The 24,464-nt window shown below is 34.3% G+C and overlaps 1 protein-coding gene across 1 annotated transcript; it reads right to left on the reverse strand.

Moving 5' to 3' along the window:
* Positions 1-854: 854 nt before the first annotated feature.
* Positions 855-18,799, reverse strand: LOC116776666 (putative fatty acyl-CoA reductase CG5065). The gene is made up of 13 exons (XM_032669916.2): positions 18,676-18,799; positions 12,603-12,814; positions 12,360-12,517; positions 12,110-12,200; positions 11,797-11,942; positions 10,331-10,440; positions 10,008-10,091; positions 9,737-9,845; positions 9,491-9,567; positions 9,044-9,206; positions 8,814-8,964; positions 8,463-8,569; positions 855-1,215 (listed from the first exon to the last, which is right to left on the reverse strand). Exons 2-13 carry the CDS (start codon positions 12,798-12,800, stop codon positions 1,122-1,124), a joined length of 1,488 nt encoding a protein of 495 aa, XP_032525807.2. The 5' UTR covers positions 12,801-12,814; positions 18,676-18,799; the 3' UTR covers positions 855-1,121.
* Positions 18,800-24,464: the final 5,665 nt, after the last annotated feature.

The raw sequence follows: 24,464 nt of genomic DNA on the forward strand, positions 1-24,464 counted from the left end.
TTACCATTTTTTTTTTAACAATAAAATATACACATTATTACCACACACGAGGCGTTTCCAGTTATCCAATACTAATTCATACAATGTGATAAGTTATGAATGAAAAACCATTAACGCTCCGTATGTAGTGACGGTGAAAACTCGAGCCAAGGGTACTGTTATCTGTATTACTCAATTTATCTAACCCGAAGTATTTAAGAAGTAACTTTCAGTTTCAGTACAAAAAGTTTTTTAGATCGAGATCAGTTAAATTGTTCCCCTGATAATTCTTCTACTATTAAAAACCTTCGAAATATTAATATATTATAATAACTATTATAAGTACGGTATTTTCGTACATATTATAATGTTTTCTACATTTAATGAGTTCCAAAATTTTTGTTTTCTGACCCTACGTTATCCAAAAATCTTGATCGATCAAAAAATTTTTAGTAACTAACCCGGAAATTGACGGAATAAGAGATTTCTTTAGATATAGGTAAAATCTAAACTATGAAAAATCCATTATTTAAATTCTATACCGATAATCTTTAATTTTCTTGGTTTTACTCGATTTGAGGTTATAAAAAAAATTACGCTTGGAATTAGAAGTGTTCTTGATATACGCTTGGCTCCTATTGGTGAGCTATTTTAGTCATAAAAATATTTAAATACTGATAATTTTATTATAAATCATATAATGAAGATAATTTTAAATGAAATACATTAATTTATTTTTTATATGATTTTATTATTGTAATCTTATTTTATTAACAGATTGACTTTTAAACAATACATAAATTATATATCAGACACATTCACCTTTGAAAGACAACATATATATACACAATATAGATACATAAGTAGTAGTATATACGAGTAAAATATTTTAATAGCTGAAATTATAATAATCTGATTAAGATATAATATAAAGTTATATGTAAACATTTATATATAAGAACATTTTTATTAACTTTATACAAATCTACTCGTTACATATAATATTCAATTTTAATTCGTGTATCAATTCTTTATAGCTGATAAACAAATCAAATATTGTCCATTTCATCATAGTCGCTGACAGGAGACATACAATATATATATATGAAAAAATACAAGAAAATATGACGTATTTTTAAACATTACAGCATAATCTTCTTCGCTACACTGTTGTACATGAAGTAAGCGAAAAGAGAGAGCAAGAGGAACTTCATGAACTTATCCAACCAGTACAACCTGAAAATAAAATAATATTTTTAATAGTATATATATACAACCTATTTTAATTCAGTCAAGCGAGCGGTGTTAGCAGAACGCTATACTGGCGACAGGTTATTCCCCCACGGACATGATATCGGCAAGCGAATGTCTTATCCAGTCAACGTGTTTGTTCAATAGCCAAAAAGAATATTTTGATCGGATCTCCAATTTATTTAGGGCCGGGAAACGGGATCCATGCCCAAAAAACGCGAGAGGCATCTCCCTGTACATTTCGATATAAATAAGAATGAGTGACAATTATTATTACTGTAGTGTTTAGCTTACAAAATATCGCGTCCAGATCAACTGACTTGCGAATAAATTTATTTTTGTTAACATAAAACAATTAAAAATAGGTTATTTAAAATAACATAACAACCAAAATTACTCTTCAAATATTGTGATATATAATAATTTAATTATTATGTATTTATTGCTTATCGTAAGCAGATTTAAATGAAGTTACGGTATCCTTCTATATCACAATCTCGTATCGATAACTGAGTTTCAAACCTTCTGAAAATACCATATTTAATAAAAATATTATTATTATAACACTTCAAAATTCCATTAAACAATTTTAAATTCCGTATATGGATTACTGATAACTTACCTTTTATATATAAATATGCAACAGAATCCCCACTCGGGAAACTTTATTAAGAGCGCCATCTCGTGTTTGATCACACAACTTTTTGTAAATTAATTACCGTAAAAATATACATTTATAAAGTTATATAGTGATAGTATTTACATTAAATAATATTTAGTTGTGAGTATTGATATAGGAATTAAAATTATTTTAACATCTATATTGCAAGGAAAGAACATTGTTTAAGAAATTAAAATTGTGTCAATTTTAAACCGTCCTACTATAAATTAGCTTTTTATCTATACTATTATTATAAAGCTGAAGAGTTTGTTTGTTTGTTTGTTTGTTTGAACGCGCTAATCTCAGGAACTACTGGTTAGAATTGAATTTTTTTTTTGTGTTGGATAGACCATTTATCGACGAAGGCTTTAGGCTATATAACATCACGCTGCCACTATTAGGAGCGAAGAAATAATGGAAAATGTGGAAAAAACGGGGTAAATTATTCATTCTTGTGGGCTTTCGTTGCATGCGTTGCGAAAACGATTCAAGATACCAAAAATATATGTATGAAAGAATTATTCCTCTTGAAATGATCTAAAAAAATGTCCACGACAGTATATATCTATCTTTTAAGATTAACACACTAGAACCGTTTTTATAGTAATAAAATTTGGTCGAAATTAATGCATTATTGTATCAACGTAATAATACAAATCTTTATCCAAATAAATGTGTTGTTGATTAAGATTATTTAACTGTGAACAAAATTGTCTTTGACATCACTTAATTTCAATGAATATCTTAGAAGATATTACAATTTTAAAATAACACCGATATAAAGTTCACCCGCGCGCCGCATGAAGTGCAAAACATAGGAGAGGCGTCGTTGCTTGCGAGCGACGCGGAGGGAGCGGGGGGGGGGTGTAGCTCTACGAGGTACCATGCCGCGCGGCTCAGACGCGCGGTCGGCTCCCTTCTGAACGGTTGTATGCAGCGTTATTTGTTTTTGCGGAATAATATCGTCGTGTAATAATACTTTTTAAATACTATTTCATTTTGTTTTAAGGATAATATTTTGCTTCTAATAATTTCACAATTATCAACATTTTTTTTAATTTTGATGTAGTAAGTAGGTGTCATAGTTTTCTTTATAGTAAATATTTTTGTTATAAGGATAGTATTGTTTCTAATATTTTAGCAATATTATAACTTTTTTTTTTGTTGTATATAATACTTGAAAATAGGTGTTATCCACATAAATATTCTTATTAGGTTAGGTTTTAGTTTAAGCATACATTTATCGTTTAACGGTTATTCTTTTGACATATATTTTATCCGATTTACGTAAGTACCAAATACAGGTAAAAATAATTAGGTTCCTAATTATTTACCATACGTTTATTTTTTTCTTGATTACGAGTTACGGTTTGTTTAATTTTTCATATCTTAGGTTCTTTTTTCGTCATTATAATGCCTAGAAAAAGATCTCAGCTTTCTCGGCAGACTGCTACTGCAAAGCGGCTGCGAGTTTTGCGCAGCAATGAAACAGAGGATGAAAATATGCATAGGTTGGCTACTCAACGAGAAATCAGTGAACAAAACCGTGCTAATGAATCGATTATTGAACGGTCGCAGCGTCTAGCCTCACAAAATTTCCGAACTTCGGCAAACCGACAACGGGAATCAAGCCCTGAACGTTCTCAACGTTTAGCTTCACAGAGTTCTCGAACTTTGGCAAACCGACAACGGGAATCAAGCGCTGAACGTTCTCAACGTTTAGCCTCACAGAGTTCTCGAACTTTGGCAAACCGACAACGGGAATCAAGCGCTGAACGTTTTCAACGTTTAGCCTCACAGAATTCCCGCACTTTGGCTAACCGCGATCGGGAATCGAGCACTGAAAGATCCCATCGATTAGCACAGCAAAATGCACGATCAGCAAGAAATAGAACTCGCAGGCAACATAATTTATTAAATGCTGCGTTTGCTTATGATTGTACACTTGACTATACTGAGCTAAATGATATTGATATTGGCAGAATGAATAAAATATGCAACTTATGCCAAGCAAAAAAATGGGCGACTGAAACTCCTGGACTGTGTTGTAGTGGTGGCAAAGTAAATATACCAATAATTCCGGAACCAACTACAGTTTTAAAAGAACTGATATCAGGCTCACATCCATCATCAAAGCATTTCTTAAATCACTCAAGGCAATATAATACACTATTTCAGATGACTTCATTTGGTGCCAAAGAGATTCGTGAGGGAAACTTTATGCCCACTTTTAAAGTCCAAGGGCAAGTTTATCACTTAATCGGTAACTTACTTCCAGCTGAAGGGGCACAGCCCGAATTTTTGCAAATATATTTTGTTTCACATGCAGATCAGGTATCCTTACGCTCAAATTTAAATCCAAGCTTGCAAATCGATCTTATCGACGCTCTCCAAACATATCTTCACGATCATAATACGTATATTCAAAGTTTCAAATACAATCTGGAAAATAGACCACCGAATGACTTCAAACTTATTATTCATGCTGATGTGAAACCTCCTAATGAGCATCGAGGTCGATATAATGCGCCAATAGTAGATGAAGTAGCTGTTCTTTTGATAGATGAAGACAAAGGTCCCCGAGATATTGTGTTGACGGCGAGAGATGGTGGACTTCAACGAGTTTCTGAACTTCATAGATCTTATGACCCACTTCAGTATCCTTTACTGTTTCCCTTTGGTAATGACGGATACTGTATAAATATTCCACAGCAGAATACTGCTGCTAGATCTAAAACTGTATCATGTATGCAATTCTATGCATTTAGACTCATGTTGAGAATAAATGACTTTAACAGCATACATTATTTCAAGGGATTATTCAACCAGTATTGTGTTGATATGGCGGCTAAAATGATTTCTGAGAGGCTAGACTTCATAAAAAGAAATCAAAAAAATTGAGAGCAGAAGAGTACATTCATTTAAGAGATGCCGTGGTTAATGATGCGAATATAGACGCTTCTAATGTTGGCCAGCATGTTATACTGCCGTCGTCATTTACAGGATCCCCCAGATACATGAACGAAAAAAGTCAAGATGCCATGACATTTGTCAGGAAATTTGGAAAACCAGATCTCTTCATTACATTTACATGTAACTCCGAATGGCCGGAAATAAAAATTGAGTTATTACCCGATCAGCATTCTTACGACAGACATGATTTGGTTTCTAGAGTATTTCATTTAAAACTCAAAAATATGATACTCCTTCTGACGAAGAAAAATATTTTTGGGCCTTCAAGAGCCTTTGTTTACAGCGTAGAATGGCAAAAAAGAGGTTTACCACACGCCCACATTTTATTGTGGCTGGCTATCAAAGTACAACCAGATTCTATAGATGCAATAATATCGGCTGAAATACCTGACAAACGACAAGATCCAATTCTTCATAATATTGTCATAAAAAATATGATACATGGTCCTTGCGGATTTCATAACCCTGCGTCACCATGTATGAAAGAAAACATTTGTTCTAAAAAGTACCCTAGGAATTTTATTTCTGAAACACAAACCGGGATGATGGTTACCCAACCTACAGGCGCAGGTCTCCAGATAATGGTGGAAACACAGCAATAATTCGTGTCAAGGGTACAGAAATGAGCGTGGATAATAGGTGGGTTGTTCCCTATAATCCAGTTCTATCACGAATTTTCAATGAACACATTAACGTAGAGTTTTGTCAATCGGTCAAAGCTATTAAGTACATCTGTAAGTATATTCATAAAGGCTCTGACCAAGCCACATTTTCGCTTCAAAGTAATAACAATGAAGTAGAAACATATCTAAATGGTCGCTATATAAGTTCTTCGGAAGCGATCTGGAGAATTTTCCAATTTCCTATTCATGAACGTTTTCCGGCAGTAGTTCATTTAGCAGTTCATTTGGAAAATGGACAAAGAGTTTATTTTGATAATAATGCAAACCTTCAAGATCGTGTTAATAATCCTTCATCAACGACACTTACAGCGTTCTTTGACCTTTGCAAGAGGGACGATTTTGCAAAAACCCTTTTATATCACGAAGTACCCCAGTATTACGTATGGGAAAGAAATTCATTTTCTAGAAGAAAACGTGGGCAAGATGTTGAAGGATATCCCGGTGTAAAAAAAGACACAACTTTAGGCCGTGTCTACAACATTCATCCGACTCAAACTGAATGTTTTTATTTAAGAATGTTACTGCAACATGTTCGCGGTCCAATGTCATTTGAACATCTAAGGACCGTGAATGGTGTTATTTGCCAAACTTATCAAGGCGCTTGCAAGGAATTAGGTTTACTGGAGGGAGATGAACATTGGCAGAATACAATGTCAGATGCTGTAATGTCCGAGCCAGCCACAAAATTAAGAGAATTATTTACCATCATCCTTATATTTTGCCAACCATCTGACCCTTTAGCATTATGGAATAAATTTCGTTATGCTTTATGTGAAGATATACTAAACAGAATGCGTAATGAGAATCAAGATATGACATTAGCATATAATGATGATATATACAATGATGGACTAATCATGATTGAAGATAAAATTCATGAGATTTGCGATAAATCACTAACTGATTTTGGGCTTCCTGTATCAAAAAGGATTAATTCACTTAATCATCTGGATCCGTTAGAAGTAGCATTGCGAAAACCATATGATCTAAATGAATTGAATGATTATATTACTCAAAATGAACCAAAATTAGTTAATGACCAGGTGACCGCGTATTATTGTGTTATGCAAAGTGTTCGTCTTAGTGAAGGAAAAGTATTTTTTTTGGATGCTCCCGGTGGAACCGGCAAGACCTTTATTACTAATCTTATATTAGCAAAAGTAAGGTCTCAGGGAATGCCAGCTTTGGCAGTAGCGTCGTCAGGTATCGCTGCAACTTTATTAGCAGGTGGACGCACAGCTCATTCCACTTTTAAACTGCCCCTAACTGTTTCTTTACAAAAAGATAGCGTGTGCTCTATACGAAAAAATGGCCCTTTGGGAAAAGTTTTACAAGATGTCAGTTTAATGATCTGGGACGAATGTACCATGATCCATAGAGCTCATGTAGAGGCTCTAGATAGGACTCTTAGAGATATTAGAAGCTGTGATAAAATCATGGGTGGGATTACTGTCATGTTTGCTGGGGACTTTCGACAAACTTTACCAGTAATAGTAAGAGGAACTAGAGCAGACATTGTAAAGTCTTGCCTTAAAAGTTCCCCATTATGGAAGTTTGTAAACATCCTAAAATTAACTACAAATATGAGAGCACATTTGGGTGGAGGTAATATAATTTTTCCTTCAAAGTTACTTTTAATAGGAGACGGGAAAGTACCTCATTTTGAAAATAGAATTGAAATTGATCGTGATTTAGGAGAAAGAGTGAGTAACATTGAGGACTTAATTTCGAAAGTTTACCCCGACATCAGCGAAATAGAAAATAAAGATCATCAATGGATGTGTCAAAAGGCAATATTGGCGGCGAGAAACAGTAGCGTAGACGAAATTAATGATTTAATTTTAAGTAAACTTCCAGGAGACATAGTTACCTACACATCTATTGATAATGTAATGGATCAGGAAGATGCGGTCCATTACCCACAGGAGTTTCTTAATTCTTTGAACCCCAGTGGTCTTCCCCCATATTCCCTCAAGTTAAAAATAGGTGCCCCAATAATTTTACTCAGAAATCTTAAACCACCAAATTTATGTAACGGGACCCGACTTCAAATCAAATTTCTTCGCAATAACGTGATCGTTGCTATAGTTTTGACTGGTCCAGCAGTTGGTCAAACAGTGCTTATACCTCGCATCCCAATGATACCAAATGATTTACCTTTTAATTTTAAAAGAATTCAATTTCCCGTAAAGCTATCTTTCGCCGTTACAATTAATAAATCACAGGGGCAAACATTTAAACACGTAGGAATTGATTTACGCCAAGACTGCTTTTCACACGGCCAACTATATGTCGCGTTGTCAAGATCAGGTTGCGGAGAAAACCAATATGTTCTTCTGCCACAAGAAAATAAAACTAAAAATATTATTTACACAGAAGTACTTTAAATAATTATGTTATTTAAAAACTTAAAATAAATAAATAAACTAAATTGTCTAAAATAATAACAGAAAATTATTTATAAAACCGAGTAGGTTTTTTGCAAAAATAAATATGATGCCGAAAATAACTATTTCACGCGGACGAAGTCGCGGGCATAGCTAGTTTTAATTATAAAGTTGAAATATTTTTTCCTAATTTAGAAACTATAAAAACATATTTATTATAATAAGTAGATTTATATATTTTCCATGTGACTATGACCAGGGTTTGAATATATATATAAAATATGTACTTACGAAGTAAAATTATATAATATAAAAAGGCTATATACCTTATAATGTATATTAAAAGATTCGTTAAGCCAAATTTTTGTTATAGGATTGATTTGATCATTATGGCTAATTTGTTGTCACATTTGATCAAAATTGTTCATTTGCTATCAAAATTTGATCAACATGGCTTTTTCACTGTCAACATTTGATCAACACTTGCTACGAGATTTATGTAAGTTAAAACAGTTCAAAACAACTCACCGATTTAGAAGTTTCCTCGCTTGGGGTAGAGTACTAGGGTCCTCTTTACAACAAAATTCTCTGGCTCCCTTCATGTATTTCCGCATGTAATCGCTCCAATTGAATGTCTGAAAATATTATTTTTTTAGCAATTACGGTGTAGACGTATTTTATAATATTTCTAGATATTTCGATAATATAAAAAAAAATAATCAAATTTTATCATTATATTACAATTATTTTAGCCGTTTTACGGATTCTCGAAAATAGTAATTTAATTGCCGAAGCTTAGAGGATTCGGTATTTCGTCAAAATCGGTTTAGCAATTATGACAAATAATTTATGTATGTATTTGATGTTAAATTCATTTACCGAAAAATCCGTGTAAAAAACTTCGTTATCCTGCTTTGATATTCTTGTTTTCAGAGATTTGTAGAAATCATTTTCGAAAAACCACTCGTTTGTTGTGTAGTATTCAAGCACATTCATGCCGTAACTCACGCGTTTTTGCACTTTCACCATGCTATAAATTAAGCAAAATTTTAATTGACATTATTAAGTAAATTGATATCTCATGGACAAACAATAGAACAGTTACTAACAATGTCTTCTTTCCCATCAGAAGCATGAGTAGATCAATGAAATACGCTGGCAGGAGGTGAAAGAAGAACGATGCTATCATATGGTGAAGTTTGGAGTTCTTGGTCGATCCGCCGGGATACCACAGACAGACGGAGGATGGATACTCGTGCAAGTGGACACGACCTGTATATATATACTCCGTGTTACATGGATTTAATACATAAAAAATATCGCCGATACCCTCAAATAGACTAGTACCGAACAAACGGTCTCACAAAAAGGTCTCGATAGATTTTAACAGTATCACACAAATGTATGTACACATATATAAATACAATTTTATATTATATGCTTATTTTGTCAACAAGAGTAAATCCAAAAAAAAAAAAACAGTAAATAAATAATTAAATATTGCCAAGTAAGTTTTTGTTAAAAGTTGTGTTGTGACACGTATAAGCAAAGCATACCCAGATTAATGGCTTCGTCCCATGTGATAGGATTTTGGTCGGATTGCGTGATGTTACAAACCCTGATCTCTTTTGGTCTATAAGAAGATAAATTAGAGATATAAATGTATATATATTTATAAAAATGGAAAATTACTTTAAAGTACTCAAGATAAATGATGTATTTTGACCTGTTTCGATCAGTCGTGGCCAATAATCAGCTATCTGTATCGTTTTGCAAAAAAATAGGCTGTTAGATTAACTTACTTGTCGATAGCTGTGAGGTATCCCAGAAGAACGCAAGCGTTCGCCACGTAATCAACGGGAACGGCATCTGCTTGGTACGACGCATGACAATGCATGGTGCGTATAACGCCTTGGAAATAAAAAAAAAACGTGCTTTAGACTTAAACTATTACGTTTTTTATGGATATTGTGCTGTTTACACGGTTTGACAATTATTTCCATTTATTTGAGCAAAACTGACCAAATTTACCAGTTCAAAATCCAAAGAATATTTAAGAAAAGAAATCGCTACCTTTTCCGCAACCCACTAAAAGTCCCGTGGGTCCATTCATATTGTCCACCCAACCTGGTAGAGGTTCCTTTTCGGCGGCAGTCACTGGTAACATTAAAATTTTGGAATACAGAGGAATATGCATTTTTAAACCATCCAAATTATAAACAGACTGCCCCAAACGAAGATAGTGAAGCAAAAAAGGGATTTCCTCCAATTGAGGTGGATAGAAAAAGATGAATAAAATATAAATAGAGAAAATAAATTAACGGTTACATCCATATATATTAAGCAAAATTTAGCGCACGACAAAAACTATTTCATTACAAAAATACGTTTCTTACCAATAGATGGCCTTGCTATCACAATGGGGTACTTCCCCGCTTTTTGAGCAACGAGGTCTTCACTTAATGATTTCGTGTAAGAATACGTGTTCGGTTGTGGCTCAATTAATCTGGAAAAAGGTTTAAAAGGCAGCTTTAATATTCAAGTATGGCAGGCTATTGTAAAATAATCTAAATATCTTAGTATCATTAATGGAATAACCTAACTTCTAGATTGCATCTTTATAGTGCATACGGAGAGTGAACTGTTTTTTTTTAGCAAATGTTATCACGTTATGGCAATAACGTAGGTTGTTTATTGAGAAACGAGAAACGCTTCGTATGTAGTATGACGATCCAACTCACGGTAAACACACCAGTTATATAAGTACGAAAATAATTTAATTTCCTTCCCTTGATCTGTTTGCATTACTCACTTAGTTTCGAGACGCCACAAATGATATTTTGAGGGGAAAAAAAAATAATTTTTTACGTATATTTTGTATCAATATCATGATTGCATAAGTATGAAGACTATGGAGATATTTTGATACCCGAGAAAGGACATAGGATACTTTTTGCCCCGGGAAAATGACGCATTCCCATGGGAGAATTCAGGTGGGCCGTTCGCTTTTACGCCTAAACTACTCAACAGATTTAAATGAAATTTGGTAAGGAGATAGTTTGAGACTTAAGAAAGGACATGAGTCACTTTTGACCGCAGGAAAACAACCCACTCCCATGGGAAAAAATACTTTTCTAGCCAAGGAAGGAAAAACAAAAAACATCGTATATAAAAATGTATTGCAGTAACCTATCTTCTTCTTAAAATGTATTAACCTAACCTAACCTATGATAATCACACTTAGTATGGCATCATCCTATCTCGGGACAATTCAAACATACGTACAAAAAAGTACAGCTCAGGTTTTTTCATACTACTATACAAAAAAACTATCCAATGCAGACGAAGTCACGGGTAAAAGCTATATATAACTAATTCTCAAATTTACGCGGACGAAGTCGCGGGCAAAAACTAGTTACTTATATGTATATAAATTGTCATTTGACATTACATTTGCAATCCTAATTGCATATGCATATTTATTTGAATTGCAATCACGTGTTCATCATTATAATATGCAATTATCGCATATGCACAAATATTGTTTGTATACATCTTAAAATAATGATATTTTTATATTGATTGATTATGTTGATTTCATTGAAAAATTTAAAAGAATTAATTTATATTTTAACTGGTCCTTTTTGATGTTAATGGCGTTATATATTTTTTTTAATTATTTTCCTCATATGTTTCTTCAGTTGAAACGACGTTTAGAAATTCGGAATATTTAAAATTTATCGAAAAATTTTACGTAGGCGCTGAAATTTTTTGAATAATTTTCATATTTGGCATATAAACTGGTTGTGTGATAAATATAAAAGTTAAGGCCGGTCATATTAGTGTTGTGGGAGGGGAATACTTTGGCTGTATGAGTGCCAGAAGCTCGTCGTCCATCCATTTGACGATGTCTATGATATCCTGTGGTCTATGCTTAGCTGGATATAGACGCTCTCCCAACTTTTGTAAATCGCTTCGACAGTATGATGTAGACACGTGGAGGAACACCTGAAAGATCAAAACCATCATAAAAAGGTTGTAACGAACGCCTGCACCGGCCTTTATTTTTATATCATCATGACTTGAAAAAAGTAAAACACCCTAACCTTAATTTACTCTTACTTAGAACTCGGAAGTCCTTAGAATGTTATAAATATATCGAAGGTAATCCTCACCTCCAGCTTCTCCATATCATCAGCTAGCTTCAAAACCCTGTCAGTGCCCAGAGTGTTCAAGTTTACAGCATCACGGATAGGCATATCAAATCTGAATGTGAATTTAATTTAAATTAATGTATCAATAAACCAACAGCAGAAATTTATTGAAAATTAATTGTTATATATGAAATTTCATTAGTTCTTCTTCATTATTATATGAATTAATAATAAGGCGTATGGCCGCCATGATGTTTATAAGTCCAAATACCTAACGCAGGCAGCACAGTGGAACACAATCTCAGTTTCGCGCTGTAATTTTTCCCAATCTTCAATAGAGATGCCAAGGTTATGTTGGAGAATGTCTCCAGGAATTACAGTGACCTTGTCGAAAATCTTAGGTGATTTCTCATGAATGATTTCGAAAACCTAAAAAATTTATATGTTTTAAGTACTGCTATAACCGGCGTTTAGTTTTAAATACCCTGTACGAATGGTTATACGACATATTCACCCTACAGTTGAAGTAATCATCGATTCTCTCGTTAACGTTCAGCCCTTTCTTTGGTCGCATTAATAAATATATCCTCTTTAAATCTGGACAGCATCGCAGCAGCTTCTCCACCAAAACTTTCCCCAAGAAACCAGTACCCCCGGTGACGAATATTGTTTTGTTTTTGTAAAACTCAGCAACGCCAATAGATGGCGTCATTGTAAAATATTGATCTGGAACAGAATAAAATATTTTTAATTTTTTTTGTGATCGACAAAGAAACTATCGGATTGAAGGATTTAGAAATATTTTTGTCAAACGTTACTTTGATGTTTTTTATATCATAACGCTTTATAACAAACCTTAGTGTGGATTTAACATTTAACAGATATTTGATTATCTGTATTTATATAGAAACAACACGGGTAATATAACTATGTATAAATTTAAATGAAACTAATATTATTCGGATATATTACGAGTGCTTTATTTCTGTAAAAAACTACTCCCGACTGAATCACATCACATCTCGTCTGCCCGTGATCACGGTTGCTGAAAAGTAACCGAAACGTCGCGATTATGTAGTTTGTTACAAAAGTAAAGCACAAGTAGTATATCCGAATAATATTAGTTTCATTTCAATGAATAAAACTCGCGAAAGTCTTTGATCTAACTATGTATAATAATGAAAACTTAGAGCTAGATAACATTTATTACACACTTTACGTATGCATAAAAATAATATTAGTACCTAAACTACACAATATTACAAGAATAAGAACAGATAAATAGAAAAATTGAGTCTCTCTTGACCCTGACGGAAGATAACTTAAATTGAATATTTAATACAGAAAATGTGTAACATATAAAATGTTTAGGTTACTACTGAAATGATTTATACATTAAATTGATAATCTGTTGATGAAGACATTGAATATTACTTCATGCGCGTAGTACTGATGCCGTATAGAGAAAGGGAAACCAGACTCAGCGGCGATACGCGTTACGCGTTACGTGTTACGTGTTACGTTACGAAGCGGCTTACCCTACCATAAGAAGTTACACTTCTTCATACTAAATGATATTTTTTTCTAATTAAAATCTTCTTAACTGAAATATAATATAATATAATTGCAAAAGGCTTTGAAGAATAAAATGATTATAATGTTAGTAATCCGGCCAGTTTAATAAAACATATTCTTCCATGCATGTTTAGGAGAGATATTGTAAACTTAATATATGAATAATTTAACGAACATCGTCGGGGCAACATCGTTGTATGACAAAATATATAACAACAGAATGAACGGTACCTACTCCTGGCCGTATGAACCAGAAGATTGATGATACCACACAAGAAATGGAGGCAGTCGTGCAGTCTTAGGTAAAGATTATAAGTTTCTATATACATTTAAGTAAGTTTTGTAGTTTTCCTGGAACGCTGTCTGGCAGAAAAAACACTATCTATAATAACATAACAATATCCTTTTAAGGAATCACGTAATGTTCTGATTACTTCACAGCAACCGTGATCACGGGCAAACGAGACGAAGGTGTGTCAGTTAGTCTTGTTATTTGTCACCTACCGCCGACGATTGCTTCATTTCCTAGCGTACTGTTCTGGATGCACGTAGAATATTTAACTGTTGATGTCGTATTTGTTTTGTAGTCAATGTTCTAACGAAGTGACAGTTTGCTGAACGAAGGCGTGATGTTAAGTGTTTGCGCCTGGAACGCAACTCGTACGTAGCTTCGTTCCTTGCTCGTGCAAATGAATTTTTCATTAAACCTCGAAATAATGTAATTAGGCAAATTAAATAAAAATCACTGTTATAGATTATTTTGATCATGAATTTAATGAATTCTGAACATTTAAAACGCACTTGCAAATTATGTATAGGAAATTATAACAACGACAGTCTACAAAATGAACGACCTTCAGTTATCAGAAGTATATTTTGGCTCAAGGCAAAAAGAAAGAAATATAATTTAAAAAAATATATATGTAGTTTATCTGGTAGATACTAAGTGGACTATTCTCGATTCTCTATTTTGTAAGACACTCGTAATATTGTTTGAGATTTTTTTTTTTATTATTTAATTCAAACAACTTAATGTTTTGTGTGTTTTTTAAAGAAAGACAACAAGATATAATCATATATATATATATAATTTCCCCAGTATCCATTTTTATCGAGATATTTAGACATAATATGTTATGTTATAACACTCCTACCTTTGTCTTATTTCAGTGTATAGTGAACCTGAGTATTATATAGCAAGAATAAAATAACGCAATAAAGGAGAATATAAATTCTTTAACTGCTTTGACTTATATTAAGGGACGAAATTATGCTATAATAATGACTCCTACATGTCTATCGCGTGCAACCAGCTATCAGAACGATTAACCCGTGTTCGGATCGTAACTACAAACGTAGACTGAACAGTTTTACATCACGTTAAACGTAGTATTAGTAACGTGAAAAGCAGCGTAGATACTATAGGGACGTTGGTTATTATGCATTTTTTTTCTTAAATTTGCATTGAAAAAATAATCCAGCCAGGTTTGTTTTAAGCACAGATCTCAAAAAAGTTTCCATATGTTTGATTTGATTCGTCCCATATATATATATATATATATATATATATATATATATATATATATATATATAATTTAACGTTTTTAAAGTCTTAATTAATTAAACGTAGCGAATATGCAATCGCCTGTTTGTAACATAATTTATAATATATGATTAAAAATAACACTTAATTTTGATTGTTTCGATGTAACGAAGTGAATTTTTTATGAAGAAATTATAATAATTAATATATTTGTTTTATGGTAATTCTGTTTTATTGTATGCATTTAGCTGTGTGGGTGTTTAATAAAATATTTGCGTTATATAAATGTCTGCTGTTTTTTTTTTTTGTAAATTGACTTAAATATTCCGAATGTCAATGATGCTTTAGAAATATTTTTAGAAATATTGACGCGTTACTATTGAAGTGTAATAATTTAGATTTACATATAAGAATATTAACAGTTTATACAGCAGCTTAAGAATGAGTTCATGAACGAGGAATAGTAGCCATGAGTATGGCTTTAAAAGAAACTTAGTTTTTCGGACACATAGCATTTTTTTTCCACGTGTTCATGGAAGTACATGAAAATGCAAGTCGTCTCGTCTCCGTGATCACGGCTGCTGGAAAGGAACCGAAACGTCGAGATCATGTTGATATAAAATAATAAAAAACGCTAAGTATCCGAAAAACTTAGCTTCGTTTAAATGTGCACACGCGAAAATATAAGATATTTTATTTGATTTTGTTCATTTCAATAAATTAATCAAATACAGACAGCTATATATAAATAAATAAAATACTTTTAACAATATATATATATATATATATATATATATATAAATACTGAAAGAAAAATTAGATACGTTTTTTTAAATATTGACGAATAATAATGGCATTTAAATCTTTGGTATCTTGAATCTTGGTAAAAGGGTTGACTGGAAATAGGAATAAATTAGTAACTTTATTAAACAAGAAGTATCTATCAAATATATATATTATATATATATATATATATATATATATGTGTGTGTGTGTGCGTGTGTGTTTGTGTGCGTGTGTGTGTGTGTGTATGAATTAATTTCAAAGCATACAAAGTAACAGTCAGTTCATTGCAATGACCGTGTGACTTCTTATTGACAACAGCTGTAATTGTAATAAATTAAAATTAATTAATTAAAATAAAGATTTATTAATATATTCAGTGGTATAATTAAATATTGTTTTGTTTAAACGCTTCATGCGTACGAAAATCACTGCATTTTTCATATGCCTTTCGCGTTTACTGAAATATTTTAATGCTTCCTTATAGTAACAACTCGAGCAGATAATTTGTATTGTATCAATAAAAACCTGATATAAAAAATATATACGTTAAATAGGTATCTTGCGATTTCCATAACTGTTATGGCTTATAGCAACAGCCTCATCAAAGAATTCATTTGAAATAACGAATTTTTTAAGTATATTTTAATGTCATCTCTTTACTCTATAACGACATAATAGAGACGAAATTTCTCATCATTCCATGGATTCACCGTGCGGGTGCCAGGTCCATGTTGCAGGGAGAGGAGCTTCAACAGTGCCTGGGACTTGCGACCCAGGTGTAGCTTAGGGCCCTATCTAACGCGTTAAACGCTCACTTCCACCGTCCAAGCTCCTTTCTACCTAAACTAATTTGAAACGAACCTACTAGGGCTGCGTTCGAAGTCTGTTCCAAGAATGAATTAATGTTAGTTCTGGACAGGCCCAAGTCTTTTAGTAGGTTGTATAGAGATTTGGCTGTTATACCTCTCGCTGATCCTTCTTAAATTGTACACATCTTGCCATTTATTATCTCAAATATTCGATTTTTTTTTTTTTTGGTGTCAGTTTGGGAAATCCTCATGGAGCCCCCTCGCTTTCGGGGAAGGGCGAAGGAGACTGTCAGACTCTTTCTGACTTAAAAACAACCCGTGTTCCTCATGTCCCCGTGTGGCAGGGGGGTGGATATTGCCGAAGCATTCGTCACGACCCCCCGACAGGTATTGACCTACCAGATGGCGGGCCCCGTCATCCACTCTGCGGCCGTAACCAGGCCACAAGACTCAACTATGAGGCGCGCGTGGAACACACGCCGCCGCCCCGAAGCCTGTAGCTGTTATCGGACGACAAGAATTCCTGTAACTTTCGTCCACAGGCCGTGCTCTACGGTGACCGGAATTCGTCCACCCTACGGCACACATTGCGTCTTCTGCAGGAGGGGAGATAGGAGGCAGCCTCTCTCTAACTTTCCGCCACTTCCTTTGCGAGCATCACAGACTCGCAAAAGGTGGCGACGGCACACCACCTTGATTCGCTCCCTACCATAGCACATACTACAGCCGAAAGCGAGAGATTTACCGCAGCACCTACGGGCGCGACCAAGTCACGGCGCTGCTCGGCCCAAGCTGGGCACTCCGCCAACGTATCCAGTGCCGTATCGTTGCGGCTGTCACCACAATTGTGGCACAGGGCCGTCAGCTCCCTGCCTATGCGACATAGGTAGTTCCCGAAACACCCGTGCCCGGTAAGTACCTGCGTTAGCCGAAAGCTGAGGGCTCCGTGGCTCCTATTCAGCCATTCCTCCAGAATGGGCCTTACCGCCGCTACAGCGGCGTGCATCGCCATGGGTTGCGCTAAGCGCGTCTGCCATTCCGCTACTAGGACCTGGCAGAGCGCCGCCCTCCGTACTTCAATCTGTCAAGGCATCAGGCGTTCGCCTCGCTCGACCACGCGAAATATTCGACTACAGTTAACCCAGGTTAACCCGACCCCTATCTAATCCAGAATTCCCTGTTATCCGACATGCTCAACCATTGATTATTGATTTTTTGTCAATTTTCTCTAAAATATGATTGAACGAGTTATAACTTGTACGCACACAGTATTACGCTCCGCTCATAGTCTTAATTCAAATGCCTAAATTGAATTTGAATTCATGTGTACGATGAAGGTGATGGCTTGTCCTTTATATGGAATTATGTTATGATTGCACTGCAATTTGCGGGATCACAAGGCACTCTTTGGAAAAAAAAATCCAACTATAGGGAGCATTAGGCAGTATACTAAAAGCAGACACATTTCTTACTCCAACACTGCCTTGAAAAATGTTAGATCACTTATATCTAATAATATCTATATTTTCGTTCGTACACATTTAAACGACACTAAGTTTTTCGTATTCTGCGCGTTTTTTATTATCTTATATCTACATGATCCCGACATTTCGGTTTTTTTAACGCAACCGAGATCACGAAGACGAGATCACGGTGTCATGGAGTATCCGAAAAAACTTACTTTAATTTACTTTCAATATAAATTGTTTCGTAATTATTTTTTATTACTTTCGACGCGTTTTTGTTTCCATAAACATATAACAGACATATATTACAGAATTATTATTTGTTAAATAATATATATATCATATGTATTAAAAAATATATTATATTTTTATATAAGAATATATATAGTAGTTATTATAGATACTTACCAGGTAACTTGCTATCAACAGATCTAACTTCTGGGTATAGAGAGGAGTTGTTGAGTTCGGACTCGCTGTAACCAATTATCAAGTAAGTTTGACATCGATAATGAAAGCGTATAAAAATACGTGTTTGAATAATTCATGGCTGATCATATAAATTACATTTGCGGAAGTTCACCCAAGTATATAAAACAATATATTATATGTGTGTGTCTGTGTGTAGACAGCAACTTAAATATTGTTACGACAATAAGAAAACTGAGGCGGAAGAGAATGATCTCGTTTAGTGTTAATTCCTTAACAACTTTATAGTATTTCTGTCTATTTAAAAATAATAGGAGATTATTTTCTTTGATCAAATTTAATTTATGTAAGAGAATTCGCAGGAAGTGCTTAGTTTTATTAGGTAAGTGTAACAAAAAAATATTTTTGAACCAAATGAAAATGAAAAATGACGTAAACGTAAAACTGTCGTTTTGTTTTTAAAGTTTTGTGAGCATAATAATTTCTGTAATTTCAAACATTTATGTTATATATGTATATTAAAACATTTTTCACTTTAACGCATTAAAATTTTTAACGTATTAAGTCTTTGACTCACTGAAATTTTGTTGGTGGTAGAGACTAGCTGTGGTCAAGTAATTACAGATCGCAGATGGGCTGGCTCGATTGGGGAGGTACCACCCTCTCACAGAATATCGGCGTGAACTAGTCTTAGATGGCTGAATTTCGTCCATTGAGTGAGAGAGCCGGTTGGCCTTTTCCTGTTCCCACCCTTTCCTCGTCCTAAACAACCAAAGTTGGCAAGGCATCCGCAACAGAGATGTTTCGGATGTCCCTGGCCGGCGACGACTGCTGCCCAGCAATTTCAACAGATCAACAGATTGGCTTAAGAATACATTTGTATATTAGGAGTTTGTTCTTCATTGACAACTGTGATTCCTTTCTGAGCATCCGGCACATTTATTCTTAATTGCATCCCCCATGCTTTTCTCTTGATGAAAATATTTTCACCAATGTTACAATTTAAATGGAAATAATTGTTGCAAGTGGCGCCATCTGTGCCGCACTAATTATTATATACTATAACCCTTAGAATTATTTTTATGACTGGTTAAAATTAATCATAATACTGAACCATTGTTATTTTGTAATGGCAACATTTAAGTATCGACTTGTATTTGAAAACTATAAATACTGGAAGTAACGCTGAACATTAAAAATCAAGACTGAAACTATACCTCAAACATACTATCGTGATAAAGATACGAAACGACAAAGACGAAACCTCTCAGCATTCAATGGATTCACCGTGCAGGTGCCGGGTCCTTAGTTGCAGGGAGAGGAGCTCCAACAGTGCTGGGACTTGCGACCCAGGTGTAGGTTTAAGGGGCCCCTAACTAACGCGCGTTAAACGCTCACCTCCACTGTCCAAGCTCTTCCTACCTAACCATATTTGAAAAGAACCTACTAGGGCTGCCTTCGAAGTACGTTCCAAGAACGAAATGATGTGAATTCTGGACAGGCCCAAGTCTTTTAGCAGGTTGTAGAGAGATTTAGCCGCTATACCTCTCGCTCCCACTTCTACCGCGTATAAATCCACGACGAACCTATTTCTAATGAATTCGTTTGTGAGCTCGTAATATTTGTTGACCTTGATGGCATGGTCTTTGGGGATGTTGGTTTCCCAAGGAACCGTAAGCTTTATCATCACAACGCGCTTGAAAATTTGCGAATACATAAATATGTCTGGTCTGGAGGCCGACGCACAAATATCCTCGGGGATTTTGTATTGTTTTTCATACGTTTCCATCATTATAGTACAATCCGTAGCCGCTTTAAGGATGGAGTAAGGCTTGACTTTTGATCTTACAGCCCTAGTGCCCTCCCACAATACCCACTGATCGCTCGTTTGTGGTTATTTCCTTTTGCGCTCTGGCTACCGAAAGACTAACCGCATCACGTATGATTTCCAGAACCCTATCGTGACGACGCGACTGTTGACCGCTATCCAGGAGTACCTTACATCCCACTAACAAATGCCTAGCAGTTCCAACTGCCTTCCCACAGATATAGCAAGTCTTTTCGGTACCTTTACCCCATCTTACTAAATTACTCTGATCTGGGAGAGTCATCTGGAACGCATTGAGATAGAATTTTAGCAATGCTGGCGACCAATCATGGATTAAGGTGCGAATTAAAAAGTACTTAGAAAATACGTATCTATGACGCACTCACAGTGAATACACAGAAACTAGTGGCTTTTTAAACGAATATATATATATATATATGTTTCAAAAGTTATTATATTTTAATTTTTTTATGCAAAAACAAACATTATGCTATAAGGTCAGTATTAGGTACATGGTATATGGCTTTTCGTAGCACAGTTATGCCATTATGCATGGAATATGCGACCCTTCAATGTCTGATAATATAATTAATACAAAAAAATTACATTTAATTGAAGTAATACATAAAACTTAATAGTATTTCAATTTGGAAATTTTAATAAAGAAACTAGGAAGACGAAAATCATAGTATTTCCTAATTTTCTGTCCGTTTAACAATACCTGGTGTTAGCTAAGGTAGAAACTGGGAAAAAATAAGTTGGACTTAAACAATATAAGGGGAAAGGGTAGATAGAGTATTGCTTAATCTAAATAGTCTAACATTTCTAAGAAATTTGCCCTAGCCATGACATAAATTTCATTATTTTCAAACTCCCAACCTCAGTCATTCTATTTATTATAGTTCAGATTTAAACAGATTTAAAATTACTATATATTAAATAAAGTTGTCCATAAATTAAACTAATAAATAAGAAGAATATATTATATTAGAAAAATAATTCAAATACAAGCTAGTGAGCTGGCTTGCCTCTACAATGGGTTCTTCATAAAATCTACCTGATCGCACACACGTCCCTTTATCTTACTTAGCACCGGCAGATATTTTTTTATATTTCTCATATCCAAAACAATATACAAAAATACGGAGTAACGTTTCCTTAATCACACCACAGTATTAATATTTAACTTTTGGAAAAAGACTTAAGACGAAGCTAACTGACAACGAAGGAGGCAAACTTAGAGAGCATAAAATTTAGACATTGCGATTAATTTTGTAGCGACATCTAGTAGCGCTTCCAATAAACTACCGCCAAACGAGTGATTAACAAGAGAATTTTCAGAAGACACGTTTTTCAGGACTTGTAAGTAAAATGATATAATAAAATTAATATCAACTAATAGTTATTCATTTTAATATATATTTAATGCACTGGAAATAGACTTGAAACCAGCTAACATAAAAAAATATCTAGTTAGTTCCCGTGGCTCGTTTCTTCTTTATTGTATTCAATAACAAGAGTTAGGCTATAATCTTATTCATTTAGAAAATACTTAGTAAAAATCTTAATTTCATTACGTTGTTCGTTGCTTGAGGTTTTCACTTAACATAATATACTGTCATACACAACATAGGTTGTCTCTACCGTCCGCTAGATGTCTCTGTACATATAACTGACCTACTTATAATAATCACAGAGTAAATTTCTGTATTAAGTAGATTAGATTTCTCTTTCAAAACGCATATAGTATATTTCGCCTTTATCTAGTTATTTCTGTGGAAGCAATAATTCATCATCATCATCATCATCAGCCTATCGGAGCCCACTGCTGAGCAAAGGCCTCTTCTCACATGAAGACGGTTAGAGCATTAATCACCACGCTTGCTCAAGACGGGTTGGCGATTTCAATCTTATAATTTGAAATTATAGGACCAGGTTTCCTCACGATGTTTTCCTTCACCGTCCGTCAGTGGTGTCAAAATATTCTTAGAAAGTACATACATACATATGAGTCGGCAAAGATCACATTGGTACTTGCCGGGTTTCGAACCCGCGCCCTCACGTGTGAGAGGCGGGCCTTAACCTCCAGGCCACCACGACTAATAATGAGTCAAATTCTTTTAAGCCACTGAGTGTGATGGTAAATGCTATTATTAAAGGAAACACTGCTACGTTTTGTACTTCCGCCGTATATACATTTATGACCTAACAAGTTTTCAACGAAACACATTTAAATTGAAAGTGTGTTAATTTAATTTAAAGGTCGTGTTATTTTTAAGATAGCTGAGTCGAAAATAATTTTCGCTTAATATACATTGACAGTTGTTTAATTTATAAAAAAAATAAAATTCACTTCTATGGTCTGAATTGCTGTTGTATGATCTTTCACGTTTAGTTTTTCGTTACCTGAGAAATCCGTTGGCTTTAAACGAAGTCAGTTTCGCCACTTATATTAGGAAAAAATCAAAAATATAACTTTTTTGATATGAAAATGATATTTAGAAAAAAATCAAATTTAATAAATATAACCCATTCCTGAACGTACAATTGAACAGATGAAAGAACGTATTATTTTGCCTGTTTAGGATGTGCCTCGAAGTAAGCCGAGAAGCTAAGGAGCTTCTTGAGTATCAAAGTTAAATAAATTAAAAACAATTTAAGTTGGTGGAGACTAACTGTGATCGAGGTACTGCAGCACGAACACGGGGCGGCTCGACCGGGGAAGTACCACCCTCTCACAGAAGATTGTCTGAGTTTCTTCCGATGAGTGAGTGAGACGGTTGCCCGTTCCCTGTTCCCATCTCTCTTCCACTATCAAGGTCATCAACGCATCCGCAACATGTTGCAGACGTCCTTGGGCGACGGTAACTTTTCGGATCAAATAGTCGGTCTGCTCGTTTGTCACCATTGACATAAATAAATATTTTTAAGTAAAATTGAACTCTTTACCTTGTGGCAAAAAAAATATGTAAATTTTAAATAATTTTAGAGACTATTTGATAGTAATTTTTATTTAAATAATCAAACTATGCACGGACGGACATATTATTTTTTTCAATGTCAAAAGAATTTTGAGATTATAACTAGACCAATATGCTTTATACTTATTTAATAATTTAACAAACTCTTCCCAAGAACAGAACCCATCTAAGTCTACAATCTTTTATGACAAGCTGCACCCGTCGAGGCGGATTACTAGCTGATAGTTTGGACCCATCTCTTATCTGATCTACGGTTAAATATACAAAATCCAATTTAAACAGATCTCTATCCTGTGTAGCGTCGTGCCATCTCTGGAACACTAACTTCCCGCCTATTGGTATGATTTCATATTGCTCTGGCAATAGAAAATCCTCAACGGCCAGTGCTGCTACGACAGAATATAAATTTGCATCATGGCCATCAAGCAAAATATTTTTTTTTTTGCTTTTGCAGTTTAATGACGTCCACTGTTCAGAATCCTTAATTCTTCCCCAAGCCACGTTTTTCATTGCATGTCCATCATAGTAACTCATAGGAATTGATTAAATTATATTAAGTGTTATTGACAAAGGACCAATGATGTGCGGCATCTCCCCATCATCGTTATAAGTTTCATCATCTTCCTTATCAAAGTGACACCGGTTTTCCATTTTGGCACCCTATAAAATTTTCTATATCCAATACGTCTTTTATTTCCATATATGATTGTATCAGATCAAAATTCCTTAACTTATTTTCTATTTCCTTAAAAATAAGTTCCTGTGTAAATTTCAGAACCATTCCAATCTATGTATCTATTTAAAAAATCTATGTTGCAATTTTCAATACTGCCACAAACAAAATCTTTCGCAGATTCACGACGTCTTTGATCGGTATTTGCATAAATATGTAAAGAATTTTTATGGGCACAACCGTCCTCAAAAAGCTCCTCCATAAATGGCCATTTATAAAATATTCTTCA

The sequence above is a fragment of the Danaus plexippus genome, chromosome 30 (genome assembly GCF_018135715.1).
Source record: "Danaus plexippus chromosome 30, MEX_DaPlex, whole genome shotgun sequence".
NCBI lineage: Eukaryota > Metazoa > Arthropoda > Insecta > Lepidoptera > Nymphalidae > Danaus > Danaus plexippus.